At 37.4% G+C, this 17,468-nt stretch overlaps 1 protein-coding gene across 1 annotated transcript in view; it reads right to left on the minus strand.

The window, feature by feature from the left end:
- Positions 1 to 2,275: 2,275 nt before the first annotated feature.
- CCDC93 (CCC complex scaffolding subunit CCDC93) overlaps positions 2,276 to 17,468 on the minus strand; it is a gene marked incomplete at its 5' end in the record, with an annotated part of 52,060 nt that continues 36,867 nt past the window's right edge. The window contains 7 exons of the mRNA XM_082001235.1: positions 2,276 to 3,160; positions 3,430 to 3,543; positions 7,192 to 7,276; positions 8,698 to 8,735; positions 13,616 to 13,698; positions 16,958 to 17,066; positions 17,327 to 17,398. Of these exons, the coding sequence (XP_081857361.1) occupies positions 3,107 to 3,160; positions 3,430 to 3,543; positions 7,192 to 7,276; positions 8,698 to 8,735; positions 13,616 to 13,698; positions 16,958 to 17,066; positions 17,327 to 17,398 (555 nt within the window). The 3' untranslated portion in view covers positions 2,276 to 3,106. The remainder of the gene's footprint in view (positions 3,161 to 3,429; positions 3,544 to 7,191; positions 7,277 to 8,697; positions 8,736 to 13,615; positions 13,699 to 16,957; positions 17,067 to 17,326; positions 17,399 to 17,468) is intronic.

A 17,468-nucleotide genomic window follows, 5' to 3' on the forward strand; every position in this document is an offset into this window, starting at 1 on the left:
AGGGTAACCAAAATACTCACTAGTCCTTTGCACACATGCATTTACACTCTCACAATTCAGTGCCTCAGCTGCACAGCTTCAATCACCAAACGGGGGGCATTAAAAAATATTTTTAATTCCGTAGACCAAAAAAGTAATTATGCAAAAAGTCCTTAAATCTCCAGCAAAGACATGGTACACGTTGAAGCTTTATTGACTTAAAGGAAAATGATAACCACTTAAAACACTGTCTTCCTCTCTTTGAAAACTCCACTTAGACGTTGCCTCCTGACACTGCCCTTCACTTTGACAAATAGCTGTCATCACATACTGGAAGCCAAAATTAACTGACTGCGTTGTTTCTGTTTAGCAGGATTGTCATGTTTATAGCCTCAAAGCATCTTGGATAAGATTCCCAAAAATCACGTTCCCACGAGTATCTGTATCATGATGTGTACTTGTTCCTCCACACCAACACTGACTGGGGACAGCCCAACAGGTCAAGCCTGACAGTCACCAAGTTAAGCAGGAGGAAGAATGAAGTTGGCCATTAGAAGTGCCTCTTTCATGCCAATTCCTCCCCAATGGTGCCCCCAACATACACAGCCCGTGAGAGAAAGCAAGGAACAGCTGATGTAAATTTTCCGTACCTCTCCAGTTTCTTTCCTCTCATTTTCACATCGGGATCTGAAAGCAAAGATAGCGTCCGTCTGCCCTGGATTTCAATCTATTGTAGAAAGAAACTGGCTTGTTACAGTATGTTACAATCTGGACTCCGATTTATTTTCTATGAACAATAATTGGATCCTCAAACACCCCAGATTTATATCTTAGTCAAAGTTACTAGCTTCTAGCCAGAGCAATGGATCTAAACTTTTTATATTCCAGGTTACTGTATTTTAAACTTCATGCTTACCTGTTACATGTTAAACTGAACAAACAACTACATCATTTATTCCACATGTAAGTTTATTACTTATTCTACCTAGGAAATTTTGATGAAAATTGTAAAACCCAAATTGAAATGTCCATCCAAGTTATTTTTTTTAGACGTGCATGGTATGCAAATACTTCACAGCTTGAATTCACAAACAGGTTATCTTGGTGCCAAAGTTAAGTTACTCAATTTTCGAGTTAGAAAGAGAATTACCATTTTTATAGAGGGCAAAGTTTGTAGACATAAACAACATCTCCTAATATCAAAGTTGACTAGAGAAAGTCTTTCTTTGAAGGAACCCTGAATGTAATTTTTTTCCTTCTTTGAAGGTACTCAGAATGTAATTTTGCCTTCATTACTTCACCAGCTCTAGGAAGATGGACTTTGAATACAGACAAGAGGAGCAGCCTGTACATACTCAGTCACTAACCAGTGTGGGGGAGCAAGGTACAAACTGCCTCCGTGGAAAGGCTTTCTGTTTGTACTGAAGGAACAGGAGAAGTGTTTCAGGTTGTCACAGTCTCATTTATGAGAAGGTACATCACCTTGAACCTAGTCTACCACAGTTCCGGTAGCTCACTGCATTTTATCTGGACAGAACCTCAACAATCTCCTTTTTGCAAGGCTTAACAAATGCCTGCGCTTCTCCATTTTCAGTGCTACAGAGTTTACATAAATTCACATGCTGATATCAAACCTTCCATTGTATTCAAAAGAATATAAGAATATAAATAATATAATAATAAAGAGTCAGGTAGTGTACAGTGATGAACTCGTGCTGTCTCCACTGAGAGTTCTGTATCTTAAGCAGATGCTTATGGAAGAACAAACGTAACCTTCCATGGACCTCCTCTGCATGCACCAGGTTTGACAGCTTGTGCCAAATACCAAAACACCAAGCTTACTGAAAGCAGCAAGAGAAAACAAAATGTTACCGATTGCTATGTGACACATGAACGTCCTTACCAGTGAATATTGACACAATTCATCTTTTAATGCACTCATAATCCAAAAGCTTATTAAGGCTTCTAAAGCAAGTTCCACCTTAAAAACACAATAGCAGAAGGTCACTGGATTCCAAACATTGTTTATTTTATATTTGCTGCCATAGAAAGTAATCAAACAGCACTGTCAGTGTTATTGGGGAGAAAGAACGTGGTTTTTCTTGTCCTGAAGATGTGATGTACATTAAGAAGTCAGTCCAAAATCCTGATGTTAAGTATAAAAAGCAATTGAGTTATAAAATACTGTATATACAGATATAAAAATCTTTCAGAAAGTGTTCCACAAAGTTTCTAAACTTTCAAGGGAAAATCTTCAACAAGATGTTGATGGTAATGTTGTCTTCAAAGAGTGAACATCAGTTCATTTGAGCAGAATGTCTGAATCTTTATCTTCCTATATCGCAGGTGACTCAGACTTTGATTTTCATCCCAGCCAGGGATAACATGATGATCCTAGTGATTAAGGTGTTTTTTCCTGGAGTTATTAATTTAACAAGCACACTATATATAAAAATGAAATTTCAAAGAAATTTATACAACAGCTAGACTTTATAAAAATATAGATCTATAATTTTACACCAGGAATTATCCAAGGTGTAAATATTCCATTTTCTTCCATCTTAACCATTAGAAATTAATTTTAATCCTTTGGAATCTTATCTATGGCTAGAGTGTAAATTAAAATAATGTGAAGTTATTAGCTGGCAAAGAGAGTTTCAAGAATCACATTCTGTGGGGTTTTTTGGCCAAAATGGACAAACCACTGCATTCTGCAGTGCTCATCTTGTGGTACTGGACATACTACACAGTCCATAAGTGCTTATTCCAGAATCTTGACCTAATTCAGTGTTAGAACCCAAATACAAAACATCCCCATTGTCCTTACTGTGGGAAAAAAAATCAAACTCAAATAAATAAAATTAGACAATATTTCTGTTTTGCTGTACTATGTTAACTCTTTACTGTGTAGCAGAGGCAATAATGAATAATACAGCCACATGATGAAGGAATGTAAAACTGAATACATACTGGGAAAAAAAAAAAAGGACTTTTACATCTGTGTGTATATTTTTTTATATATATATCTATATCTATATATAATCTACATTGCAGTTATAACTGTCTCCTCACAAAAGAGATTCAATGGACTGAACAATCATCTATAAACTTCACCAGTTGGAGTTCTTCAGGAAGAACTAGCTTTCAGCTTGGACAGCAGTATTTCATTCTTACGGCATTCCTGTTAATAGAAAGCAAACAGATAAGGAGGTAGTTGCTCTTAACTCCACTAGTTATATCTTCACATAATAAATATTAATAAACCCTTTTATTTTGAAAGGTTGCCAAAATCCAAAGTAGTCTGGAGTGAGTGATAACCTGAAGATAATTCTGATTCATCCATGATGTTATTCCAGTGGTAATACTCATGAAACTATGACATACATTAATGCACAAGCCAAGCCAAAATGGGTCACTGAACAATTGACAGTTTAGGAAAAATGTTCTTACCTCTTTAAATTCTTTCACTGTTTTAAAATAAAGCCTCTGTTTCTCTAGAAGCTCTAAGTATTCATCATTCAACTGGTCTCTACGCATTTTGTTTTCTTGCTTCTTCTTTTCCATCTGTTGGTATACAGGAAGGATAAGAGATCATACACTATATAAGGAATACACACACACACAAGTATACTGTATAAGGAACAACTACCTACAATAGACAATGGGAGACAGGTGCTTCATAAATGATATCCCTGGCTCATGCTTTAAATGCAACAAACATTTAGGCCAGCTCTTAAAAAAAAAACATTTAAACACCTAATGCTGAATCTCAGTACCAGCGGCACTATAGGTAGCACTCAGAATTTGACTAAGGCTCACATCTCTGCATGCCAGGAATCTTGCTCATTAAACAATTTACTGCAATGATGACACAGTGAAATTAATTAACAAAAAAAGAAAAAAGGAGGAAAAAAAGAAAAAAGGGTTTTGATGCAATGCTGAGATCTTGTTTTGTTTTTTTGTTAGTTATATCAAACGGGAAGGGCAGGAGACATCTTTGCCTTCTTATGCAATGCTGTACTTGCTCAAGACCCACACATAAGAAATCTCTTTTCTTTTCTCCTTGTGACAAAGTTGTGACAAACATAACTTAAGTCCCTAAACAGGAAGAGGATTGGTTCTTATTATAGAACAGACTGCCTTCCTCTCAGAGGTAGTTCTAATGAAGTTCTTCCATCACAGCATCACAGACAAGTTTGTTGCTAGTCTAGAGAGTAAATTTTCCCTCCTTCCCTCTCCTGCTAGGGCACAACCACATTAAAAAAAGCCCTTTTGTATTCCTCTCCCTAAAAATTATTTTTGCATTCTCTCTGACAGATTTTCATCTCCTGAATTTTGACCGGGAAAAATGCAATTCCAAAAACTGTAAGAATTCCCCAAAGCCCAAACAAGCAGTTAATTCCACAGCATCAGAACTTGCTGCATTTCTGTATTATGTATCAACATTGATCTTATTCTTATGCCTAAAAGAAATAAACATCCCAAACTTTCCCTGAGTATGAACACTGCTAACAAGGTCTCCCTTACAAAGACAGCTGCTGTCTAAAACATCAGGCTATATCTCCTACCACAGCTTATCAGGGCCAGTTACCAAGTTATGCTTGAGGAAGAAAAAGCGTCAAATGTGTTAATGCAGAAAAAAGCATTATCACATGCGTCCCATTCCTTTAGGATGAGGCTAAAACCAGCACTGCTAAAACACCTAGGAACTAGATTCTTGGGAAGAGATCAGACCCTGTTACTACCCTTTGATAAAATGCTTCCTTTATGCATGACCATGACTCAACATACTGCTCCCAGTAGAAACTGGCCTGCTCTGTCCTCGGAAAGTCTCATGAATATCTGTTGTCACACTGAAATGCTTGTTTGCAAGTTACTCGATCTTAGTAACAAGTATGTCTGACTTCTCCTGAGGCCCCTTTTACAATGCAGTTGCAATATGATGGGCTTTGAAAACTGGAATTTGTCTTCAGGTATAAGGTCTTCAATGCTGTAGAGAAAGCAATTAAAGTGGATGTACTTTAAGAATGAATCATGAAACTGACTGTGAGCACTTCTAATGCTCTGCAGACAGAAGTCAGATAAGACTAAACTATCACAGGGATGAATAACCCTTGCAGCATAAAACTAGCCTGCCTGTTGAAAAAGTCATCCAACAGACATTTCCTAGGTGAAGAATGAGAAAACCTTTCCTTTTGTGGCGGATCTATTCCCCAAGGAACTATGTGAATTGTTAAAACTTTCTTAGCATCCATTTGTGGTCAGTATCTTCACTGGCATTAAGAAATCAACCATGAGAAGGTACCAAATGATTATCTATTCCATCACTAACAATCCATTTTTTTCTCTCAATTGAGATAAGCTTAGCTTTTTCATTCAGAAACTCTTGCTTTTCTCTATTAGTTGTAACTGCCACCTCCTGCTGATCCAGACACCTACACCTTGGAATGAAATGACACCTGTAAACTCTCTCACAACGTGCCAGTGGTCAAACTGCCAGTGCAGAAATACAGCACAAGTGACGTGAACTGCCATTGCTTTCAGCAACCATCAGAGATGCTGAAATTATTCTCCCAAAATAAGGAGTCATCTGACATGATAGCTCCCATTTACTTTCCCCTCCCTTAACTGTACAGGAAGCAGCTGAAAGTTTTGATTCTATCTGAGAATATAGTAAGAGAGTCCAGAACGATTGTATGGACTTCAAAGATTTAGCAGTTCAGTTGCAAGAACCTGAAGTAAGTCACAGCAGAACTCTGAGTCTGCTTTCACTCCTTGCACTTCTGCGCTGTCGCCCATTTCTGTGTGCACAATGGAAAACAAGGCAGAAAACAAGTCAGAATTGCTGAGTATTCTCATCATGTCAATTTGACGCCAAAGCACTTGTTACATCAACAGCCTTCATGACAGAAAGATGACCCATACATACAACCATCAATATCACTATTCTTTCTGCTGTCATTTTGTCCTCTCTGAAAAGAAGTCAAGCAAATAAAAATAATTAATTTCAAAAAAGGGCAATGAACTAGCCACCTATTCGAACACAGAAGTCTGTACTAAATGTCATATTTTACAGTAGAGTTTATTAGTGCAAAAGAGCTTTATTACAGCTTGAGTTCTATCCTGATCTGTTTTTCTATATACACATGCTTACCATATTTTGTATTTGAAGTTTCTATTTAGGTATTAAGACAGAACAGCCCAATACCTGGACAGACTGCATTTTCAGAACACATTCCAGTATATATTGATATATAGTCTATCATACTTCCATGTAAACTCAAATAAGAACAGCTATAATCCACTACCAAGAAAAAAAATCTCAAAGCCCCTTTATGGGATGTAGGAAAATATGAGTATGTTCACATATGAAAATAAGAGTAACACAACACAATAGAGACAAGTTAGTAACTACCATTACCAGGAAGTATTTCAGCCTATCCCCACTGTATGCAAATATGCCTGCGGACAGCTTTACTTGGAACCACTGCAGGACCTAATGCTTGCATTGCCCCAAGACCACTTAACACAAGTCCACTGAGGCTGTGCTTTTACAAAACAGCCCCCAAATCTTACCAGAAGCAGTTTTGTCTTCTCTGAACGAGCACTGGGGCTCTGCTCACCCACAAACCCCTTTCACTTGCTATGTGGACACAACACACTCATCAGCAATGCTGAGTCTTTTCTAAATCAGGTTAAAAACAACAACAAAAAAACCACTGGAGTAGATTCAGCAAGGTGTCAGATGAGCAACTGGGACAAGGGAAGGGGATGGCTGGGACTCTGTGAGGTGCTGCTGACCCTTTTCAGCAGCAGAAAGCAGCTTCAATCAGCTCCAGCTGCCTGAGTAACCATGCCCGAGACACAGGTCTGACTGCCCACACAATCCAAATGGAAGAATTCTCATTGCCTGTAGCTGTTTCAAGCACCTCCATCACTACACTGCCAATAATGAAGTTAAGGGGTATAAGTGTCCCACCTGGAGAGAAGTGTTATAATACCCCTGTTCTACTTTATTCATTAACATTTCAGTGGTGAGCAGTTTCTTACAGATCTGAAAATAAGTAATACTTATTATTTGCTTGCTTAATTTGCACCTCACATAATGGATTTCTCCAGCCATAGTTGTTATCCATGCATAGTTGTTATCCAAGAGTCTTTTCAGAAATCATTCCCAGGTTCTAGCAAAGAAATTGAGAAAGAATCTCAGACCTTCATCCGATTCTGTTTGATGCCTTCTACAATCTGCTCCATTTGCCGTAAAAACTGCTCACGAGAACCAGACGATGCCATTGCTCTGGAAAGAAAAAAAAGGTAACAACTGACAGGGATGCGGGACATGTCTCATCTACAGTTATCTTGCATATTCACCCCTGTCCAAGAATTCACATTGCTTAGTGTTCTATGTAGAAACTCATATTTTCAGTCACTGATTTCAGGTAACGGTGCAGCTCTTTGGCTGGTATTATCAAAGAGACAGGAAAAGAGACTACAGAGCTCAACACCAGGGTTCTCTGGGTCAGTTCAAGTCTGTTCCTTTCTCTCATGTGTTATGCAGAAATAAATTGCGATGAACTAACCAAAAGCACAAACTTTGAAGAAAATCAGCTGTTGTGAATATTAGGAAGGTAAGTAGAGGACTAGCCGATTAGTAAATATTGCAAAAATAATTTCATGCCCTAATAGGGAAAGCCCAGAAAATTTGAGAGTTGTAACATATCTTAAACAGATTAAGAAAAATGAGACAAAGAAAATATACACCACCACCCTCACACACAGCCCCAACAAAAAAGCCAATACAAAACCCCACTGTCAATTACAACATTGGTTTCTACTGACTGAACAGAGTCAAAATGATCTCCTCATTGAGCAAAACAGATCTACAAACCCTGCGGCAAAGGAAAACATCTTAAATGCTTAATTCCTGGTTTTTGTTGTAATTAAAAGTTTTGGATATCACAATAGGGAAAAAAATCATAATTGAAAAAAAAAAATCAAAATTTCTGGCCAAACACAGAAGGACTCTATAGAAGTAAGTAAAAAGACAGTTAATTACTCTGGTGAAAAAAGAAGCTTGTAATTTTACAACAGAATTATAGAAAGATATAATAGGAAGAGTTGTTTAAAACTATTAAACAGCCACCTCCTCCCCCATGACACTACTGAACTGTACCGTTGTGACAAAAATTCATACTGCACTTTTTATTTGTGATGTCTAAAAAACACAGGGAAAAAAAAATGCCAGCTGCATCATAGATTGATATTTGACCTCAAACTTCCAAGGGAATCATGATCTTACCTAAAGACTTCACACTTCATCAAAACCTTTAAATACAGAGTTAGTCTATAATAAACATGTCTGAAATATGTCAGAGTCTAGTGTTTTGTACACAATATAATAACCACAACTTCACAAAATGGAGAAAAATATTTAAATTAATGCCAGGAAAACTATGACTGAATGATTTCTTTCCACAACTGCAACTGAAGAGCCAGATATTAAAAACATATGTTGCCTATAAAAGTTAGGTAATTCCAAGTCTTTGATTCCAACCCAAATGTTAGCTTAAACAGAATTAATAAACTATTTTATTAATGTAAACTCTATTACAAAAAATTCCAACAATTTTTAGACTTACTCATGCCTGCTCCCATTTTTCCATCCAACCAACCATGCTACTCATTTTAACTATCAAGAGAAAAATGACCATTACTTACTGGTGAAAGTTGTCATGTATAGAATTCAGTAAGTTAACCTGTGAATTAGGAGGGAGAGGGGAAAAAAAAAAAAAAAGAAAAAAAGAGAAAAAATTATACATTGGTCCTTTCTGGTATGAGTTTTCACAGCCATAAAATGAAATTCAAGTTAAAAAATTGACTATGTAGATGTTGCCCTGACAAGCAGTCAGCTACATGAAAAATCACCATGAGCTTTCTTTTGGAATAGAAACCACGATCCCTAAAATCTAAATCTGTCCCAGTGGGGAAGCCACAGAAAGCAGAAGCAAGTCTTGGATGACAATTGTGATTTTTAATTTCACTGATGCCCAGTTATTACCATTGAGAATTTTCCAGCGTGACACCTTTCCAAACTAAAGCGATGAAGTAAAATGGCGTGGACATCTGTTCAACACGCATTGAGACTTGAAATACAAGTAACTTGCAGGTAATCATCCAGCATTCAGCAATGACAGTGCACAAGCGTATGTTGTGGATATGTTAGGTCTGCATAACTAGTCTGTCGTGTAGCGAGAAAGCAAAACAAGTAGTTTCACTTAGGCATATCCCTGACTATGCTTACAAGCCAGACAGGATAGCAAACAGAGAAATACCTTAAGTAAAACACACTCACCAAACAAAAACAAACCAAGAAAAAGCAATAGCTCCCCACCACTCGAACAAAAGAAACGCAGTGTGTATTAACAGTGCTGAAGATGTTAGCTTGGAAGCTCTTAGCAGCATAGCTCTGTCAAGAAGTTGCAACTTAGCCCATCAACCTGAGCAAAGCATTGCATCAGCAGGGAAAAAAAAAAGCAAAACCAAAACCAAACCATCTACAAAAACCAAACAAAAGACACTCCCCCCCACCCCCCGCCCCGACTTGCTTCTGAGACTGGAACCAGTATCTCCACACAATACTGTAAAGACTCACCAAGCAGTGCAGGAACGGCAGCTGCATTTCTGCACTGCTTTCATTGCACAGATGAGTTTTACAGGTTTCCAAGCCAGCCATGCACTTTTTACAGGCTGTTAGAAGATGAACTAAAAAGTACAGAACGGCATTTCACATGCATGGCTTCTGTTATGAGACACTAACATTGCACTGAATCCAGACAGAAGTAGAAGTTTGTAACAACATTATTGCAGCCTGCCAGTACTTAAAGGGGGCCTATAAGAAAGGTGGGGACAGACTTTTTAGCAGGGCCTGTTGCACTAGGACAAGGGGCAATGCTTTTAAACTGAAAGGGGGTAGGTTTTGACAAGATATAAGGAAGAAATTTTTCCCAATGAGGGAGGTGAAACCCTGGCATAGGTTGCCCCGAGAGGTGGTAGATGCCCCATCCCTGGAAACATCCCAGGTCAGGCTGGACGGGGCTCTGAGCAACCTGCTCTGGTTGCAGATGTCCCTGCTCATGGCAGGAGGGTTGGACCAGATCACCTTAAAAGGCCCCTTCCAACCCAAACTATTCTACGATTCTACAATCACAGAAATATTTTGTTGCTCTCAGTATCAACTCCCCCAACTAATTAAGCTATATAGCGAGTATTTTCTATGTAACCACCTTTGATTTTCTTCTTGCTTTCTACATATTGCTGAGAGCACTAAAATTCACCAAGTAGCAGTTAATGTGATTCTCTCTCTTGGCTTTGAATATTTCTTGCAAGTCTCCTGTGGTTAAACCTTCCAAGCTGTTTCTCCTTTTGATGAATATTTGAAAGCATTCTGTACTAAACAAACCTAAGTGCTGCAAACAGAATCACTTGCCCCACTGCTATGGAAAGCTAAACTGATCTCTCCCAAGTCTAAAATCTTCTATCTGAACGAGACGGCGATAAGCACATGCATGGCAGAATCTACAGCTGTTCCTGACCTTACTTTGAAAAATTCAGACAAATTCTGAACAGACTCCAAAGCAACTAAGATGCTTAAGAATTCCTGTTACTTAGAGGAAAGAAATTATTGCATAACTCATCAATTTTCGCCAAGTCCACATCCTTGCCTCAAGATATTTCCAATAGGTATGTGTTTAAGAATGGAATTATGGTTTACACCACAAAACATTCAAGTCATCAAAAGCAGTACTGCACAACTACTGCACAGTAAGAGTGCTGATGTGTTACAGTACAGACAGTAAAATCCGTGTATCAACTCAAAAAATCAAAGACATTATGAAATGAGTTTAAAAGCATTTTAAAAATTAATCTTTCAACCAATGTGATTAAAATATCAACCATATTCCCAGAGACCTTTCATGTCAGAGCTATAACCTTTATAGCCAAAATTCCACTGTATAACAATTCCTGCTATTGTTACTTTAAAGCAATTATGCTCAGCCTATTTTAGGAAAGTGTTGGTTTTTGGGAAAGAGAAAAAAAAAAAAAAAGAGGGGAAGGTCAAGAAAAAGTGCAAGCATATTCCAGAAATCTTTGTGAGGCACAGATGCCAAAGCCATCTTTTGTACATTAATAGACAATATTGACTTGCTGAGTTCTAATATTAAAAGCAACACAAGGAAACCTCAACTATACTATACACATAACAAAGTTAAGAGGGCATCAGAAGACATTCAGACCTCTCTCTCTTGTGATGGGCATCAAGATAAAAGAAAACCTTGATCAATTTTTTTGCCTTTTGAAATTATATCCATGTAAGTGAAGCTTGGAACTAATATCAAACCAAAAAACAAACCATCCCCCCCAACCAAAACCCCCAAAGCAGATATTGAATTATGTTAGCAAGAGTACTCCCAATTTATACAGTGATGAAATACATCTGGTCTGTATGCTGTCAGCTGTTTTTATGTGCCCATTTCACAATCAATCTCTTTATGCTTTTTAAATTTGCAGGCTTGCCATCAAAATAAAAAAAAAACCAACCTGTATTAAACTCCAGTCTAGGGGAGAAGTTAAAGTAATACGAATTCTATAGCTGCTACTTAACAGAGTATTTTAAATCAAAGTATTGGTACATTGTTATCTGCAACTGGTTGTATTCTAGATTATGAATACATTTTACTATTTGGAATAAGAAAATTAAAACAATGAAAGACTACAGAAAAACAAAGCATGTGATAATCTTCTTACAGACTTAGGTACGGCCCTGGCAAGGCCAGAACCACTGGCAGCCATAATACCAGCCACTCTTGCACAGGGATGCAAATTATACAGCTAGGGTTCCTGAATATACAGGATATAACAGACATTACATGGTATCATCATTGCTGGTTTGTAAGAAGTTGATGCTTGAAAAACTTTCAAGGAAAATTCTTAATGGTATTTTCAGGAGAGGAAAAGATTAGTTACACCACTAATTCCAAGATAAGTTATTTGAGGGACCATCAGGTAGAATAATTTTTAGAAACAGCATCCTCTCACGCTAAACTGAAATCTCTCCCAGAAATTAGGTATTTCTAGAGCACCTAACAATCATCACCCCAGGTTAAACTTTGGTAAGATCCTGCTTTGTACTGATCACTGACCTAACTCAAAATGTATATATACACATTAATAAAAAAAGGCACAAGGCTCAATTCAGCACAGAACTTGAGCCGTTTTTACAGATATTATTTACATGTGTTGTTAAATCACCTAGTCACAGAAGTTGCTTTTAAATTTATTTTGATGCAGCTTGGATTCTGACAACATTAACAGAGCAGTATAATACTTTTCTGCAACAGAAAAGGCCAGATACTTCTATCAGGGCACACTGCAGAAAGTTGAAGTTTAGAACGGTAGTGTGAAAACAGTATTCTAGGGTGGGTGAAAACAGTATTCTAGGGTGGGTTTGTGTTTTGGTTTTTTGTTTTTTTTTTTAATCATCCTGGCCTCCAGAAAATCTGTAAGGAAGCCCAATCTTTTATGTTTGCCAAAGGAAAAAGATACTCGCTCTCTGAGTAAGTTCTGCACAGAAGTAGAACATCTGTGAGCTTTCCAGCAGACTCACATGGAGCACTTTAAGATTATTAAAACCAAAGCAGGGAAACTGTACTCAGTTACTGTAGAAATAAGTAGGAGAATCAGGAAGGGATGAAGTTGTTGGTTGTTTCCCCCCACAGTTAACATGCTCCTGGACATGCCTAACGTTATTCTAGCCTGAAGGGTCTTGGTTTGCCTAAAGCTCCCCCTGCTCCCCCAACTACCTCTCCTCACAGTTTTACTACAGGTACAGTACCTGCAGCATAGGTTAATTGTTAAAGAATATTTCTGTATTTAATCCTATTCCTTCAGTTGTGTTTTGTGGCAAGCAACTGTCGGGATCACACACCCTCTAACGAAGCTACATAGATTAATGACTTTTCTGAATTGGAAAACTGAAAACTGTCTAGCACCTGTGTTAGAATCAGCTGCTAAAGGGATGGAAATGGTTGCTCATCATCTTCAAAAACAGGAGATAAAGTGTCTTTACATAGTCAGAAATTTGACCATCACAAACAAACATATCTAAGTAATGCAAAACTAACTGATCTGTTCTTATTTTATTAGAATAAACAGAGAAGCCTGAAGTATCAAAACATTATATAGTTTTAAAGTAATGACATAATTTTTATCAAGTCTTGACTGCTCCTATTTCTCCACCTTTACTGAAGTCACATGCTTGTCATTGCAAAAAGAGGAAAAAAGAGTAATTTGGTCCTTAATACAAAGGCAGAGATATTTGGTAATCAAATGTTACTCATGTTTTGTGAAAACAGTGAGTAGCTTCACCATGCTGCACTAGTAGCACTTCTTTTACACCACAGACCATTTCGCTCTCAACATTAGAAATACTCTTATGAAAATCAGTTGTTTCATTTTTAGTTACAAAGACTGTTAATTCTGCTCTGACATGACTGAATATGGTGAAAGCCAAGTAAAAACCTTTTATCTCCTCCTCCACAGACTGAGTATTTAGAAAACAGTAATATGATTTTCTTACCTCCTTTTCCAAATATACTTTCTTATCATCCAGTGTATTATAAAGAGTAAAGAACTGCTTTGTTTCTTTGTGAGTTGCTGAGACTGCAAACAAAAAAAAGGGGTAAAATAATAAAAGAGCATGAGATGAAATGGAATCTGTAAAAATACTTCGTAGGCTTTATGTAATATACTTCCCACTATCAATAGTGGAACACACTCTTTAATACACTCTGGAAGAATATTCCCTCTGCATGTAAATCTCCAGCAGGGTTTGCAGCTATCAGATTTTATGAGAACACATCTTAGTGTTTAACTTAAGCCTCAACTGCTGACAGTCCTTTATGTGAACATATGCTGGCACTATCAGCTGTGCTTCCTTACCACTGTCTGTTTACCTTTCCTTCATAAGCTTTACCCTTACACCATACAGGCTGCTGTGCTGCTAACAGTTGCCCTTGCATAGCTTGCCTATGGTGGCAGGGATGCACAGGCTAGGCAGGGACAGATAGGAAACAGATAATCTGATAGTACTGTGTGGAAGAACAGTGCATTATACTATATATTTTAGGCTACATATGTGAAAGATGCCCAAGAAAGCTATTACTGGTTTAAAGCTTTTTTCCCCTTACAATTTATTCATGCTGATAGGATTAAATAATTCTTTCTTTTTTGAAATAATACTTTCTGGTTTAGGTGATTATAGCAGATATTGGTCATAGCTCAGTGGAGAAGGTAAGGCTCAGACACGCATTCCCTTTGGGCCTACAAGTTGATGACTGATACTCAAATCTGCTAAGTGTTCATCTATTCTTTAGTTCTTCAATGCCTAAGGAAATCTAAGATTCTTGTGATTCCCAAGGAAAGAGTTCAACAGAGATAGAGAGTTTGCAAAAATGATTATGTTAATATATTAAGCACTGTCTAGAATCCTGAACCTGGAAAAAACATATGGGTTAAAAAAGAGAAACCTGAGCAAAATCATGCTCATGACATTAAACTCTACAGGCTAACAAGTTGCCATCTTTAAATAAAACCTTTACTGAACTGATATGCTGGACTAAACTTTTGAATGGAACCATTTACAGACAGCATGACCTCCCTCCCATTCCACAATGTCATTCAACATCCAAATTTTTAAAGAAAGTCTAACTTCTGATTTGTACAATTCTCTTCTCCAGTTGAAGTCCAACACCAACGCAATGCTCAAAGTTGAATGTTTTAGTGACAGAAACCCAGCAGTGGCTACTTCTGCAGCAGTGAGATGTCTGGGACCAAAAAGCTTTCTCATTGCCACAGTGTGATTGTGACACATGTTCTGCACATGCTGTAGCCTTGAGAAGCATACTGAATACTGGGAACCTGAAAGCACTGAGGAAGTCAGGAAAGCCTGGGATAGGTTGACAAATTAATAAGTGCTATTCAGCATGTTCCACAAAGATTTTCCAAATGCTGAAATCAGGCTGCTTCTTGAAAAATTGCACGAACACAAGGATTGCCAACAGGCTTACTTCAGGTGTTCAGTTTTTGCAAGACTTACTGCTGCCAAATGGAAGAGGCCTTTCCCAAACAATTTCCTTCCTGCAGCTCTTGCCTTTCTTGCAGCAGCTCTGGTAATCACAGATCTGTTAAGAGTTCATTCCACATACCAACCCAGAAGAAAACTTCTCAGGATTTCCACTGGATTAGCAAATTGTACCAGTTTATGGAGCCTTACGGCAGCAGAGCCCACGGAAGGTTAAGACAGACAAAAGAAAGAAGAGGAAGAAGGAGCCAGTTGGCTCATTGATGCTCCAGAAACCACAGCTTAATGTTTTCAAGGGAAGAGGCTTCAGTTAGGTCAAAAATAAAGCAGGAAATACTGGAACTTAAAAACATTCTAGTATAGAATTACAGAACCACTGAGGTTGGAAGGCATCGCTGAAGATTGTCTTGTCCAACACACCTTGGATCAAAGTTCAAAAAAACAGGTTTTGGCAGCTCTGAAGATCTCCTGAATCTGGCTAAATGAAAGCCTCAAAAAAAGAACATGATTCACAGAAAGACTTGCTAGAGATTTTCAGCTCATTTTTCTAAAAACTTAGCCTGTACAATGCAGGTTCCCGGACACAACTGAGCAGTGTGTTACCCAAGTTACTACACATATTTTGTACTATAGATAACACAGTTCCATAAAATTCAAAGTATCTTAAATCTACACCCAAAGCTGCACAATGCACTTTGACCCTAATCTTTCTGTACTTCATATATAAATGAAGCTCCCATCTTCTGAGCAGGTAGATACTCTGACCACAGATTATTTGTCTGAATTCACTTAGATATGACAGAGAAAACAATCTGTAGAAAATTTAATGAAAGACAAAAGAGTTGTCTTTACAGCTGGACTTGATTAAATAAACTGCATGGCATATCAGAAGCAAAGCTGGAGGAAGTAAGTACTGGATTTGTACTCACTAAAGAACTGCATCTATTCCTGTATTGAGTTAGACAACACACTACTGTGCCACTAGAGATGCCTCATCAGGGCAAGGAATTAAAATTAAAGTTAGACAACAATTTTAGAACTGCTCAACCATCAAGAGCTTGGTTCACACACATATTTAGTAAACGCAGAGTATCTTTAAAACATTAGCTAGTTCTTCCTGGTAGAAACTTATTTTAGCTTATGCTAATACACAAGCTACATTAAATATACACCAGTAAGTATACTGGTCTGTTATCAGTTTAATGGAACAATTTTAAATTTTATTCTGTTTGCATGCTCCATACCATCCCTGTACAGCAAACATATACCTATCCAAAAAGTCAGGCAAGCACACTTCCCCATTTTATAACTTCTTATCATAAAAAAAAAGTTAAAGACAATTTGTACTCTGATCCTACCAAGATACTGCAGGGTATTTATAAAATCAAAAATGAAAGAAAACATTCCCTTCAAGAAATTGCCTTTACTTTCTAGTTCTTGACATAGTTTGGTTCAGAACCAGGTTTCTCATGTCGATGAAAACAATAAAAGCAATCTAATGTTAAAAGCAACTAAACACAACTCAAATTTACAGCAACCTCATCTGTAAATGGTTAATCAAGGACTTTCTAAACATACCGGTCACTAACCTAAATGACTGAACCTCTTACAGACAAAATTTACTCCAGAGATCATGTGCATAAAAATTCACCCTCAGGAAAATTCTTATAGCCAGCTTACAAAACTTTGAAAATAGAGCATATAACATGAATACCAAAAGACCCTTAAAATACCACAAAATTAGCAAGTGCTGTTGTTACATGCCATATGCTTAAAATGCAATTGCCCTCCTTCCAGGGCTTTAGCCTTCAGCAGGATGTTCCTGCTTGATATACATACCCTGACTGTAAAGTTCAATAAATCTCTTCTGATACTGTGTTAGCTCAGCTCGGCTGGGTACTTCATCAATCTTGCGTTGTAAAATGGCTATTTCTCTGTTTCTTCGTGCCTGAATAGAAAGTTAGGAGGGGAGAAAACAAAGCCTCTTCTTGTTCTCTTCTTAAAATGGATGAAGCCCCCCCAGCAGTATTTTCTTACTAAGTAATTAAATTAAAAAAAGCACATTGGCTGAGGCTCAATTTTTTCGTAATTGATTTGTGACAGAAAAACTTTTTAAAAATTAGAACAACAACAACAAAATATTAGAAGCTACAAGAGAAAAAAAAAATCAATAATTTTGTACAAGTAAATTTACAAATTGTTACTCACCAATAACAAGCGGATCTTTTGAAGTTTATCTTTCTCAGTTTTGTACTGCTGTTCTATAATCTTATTCGGCTCCTAGAATTTGAGAACCCAAAATAATTGTGTATTACGGTAGCATATGAGAGCTGCAGTTGCAAAAATGTGC

Source organism: Phaethon aethereus (genome assembly GCF_964289735.1).
Source record: "Phaethon aethereus genome assembly, chromosome: 6".
In the NCBI taxonomy this organism is placed as follows: domain Eukaryota; kingdom Metazoa; phylum Chordata; class Aves; order Phaethontiformes; family Phaethontidae; genus Phaethon; species Phaethon aethereus.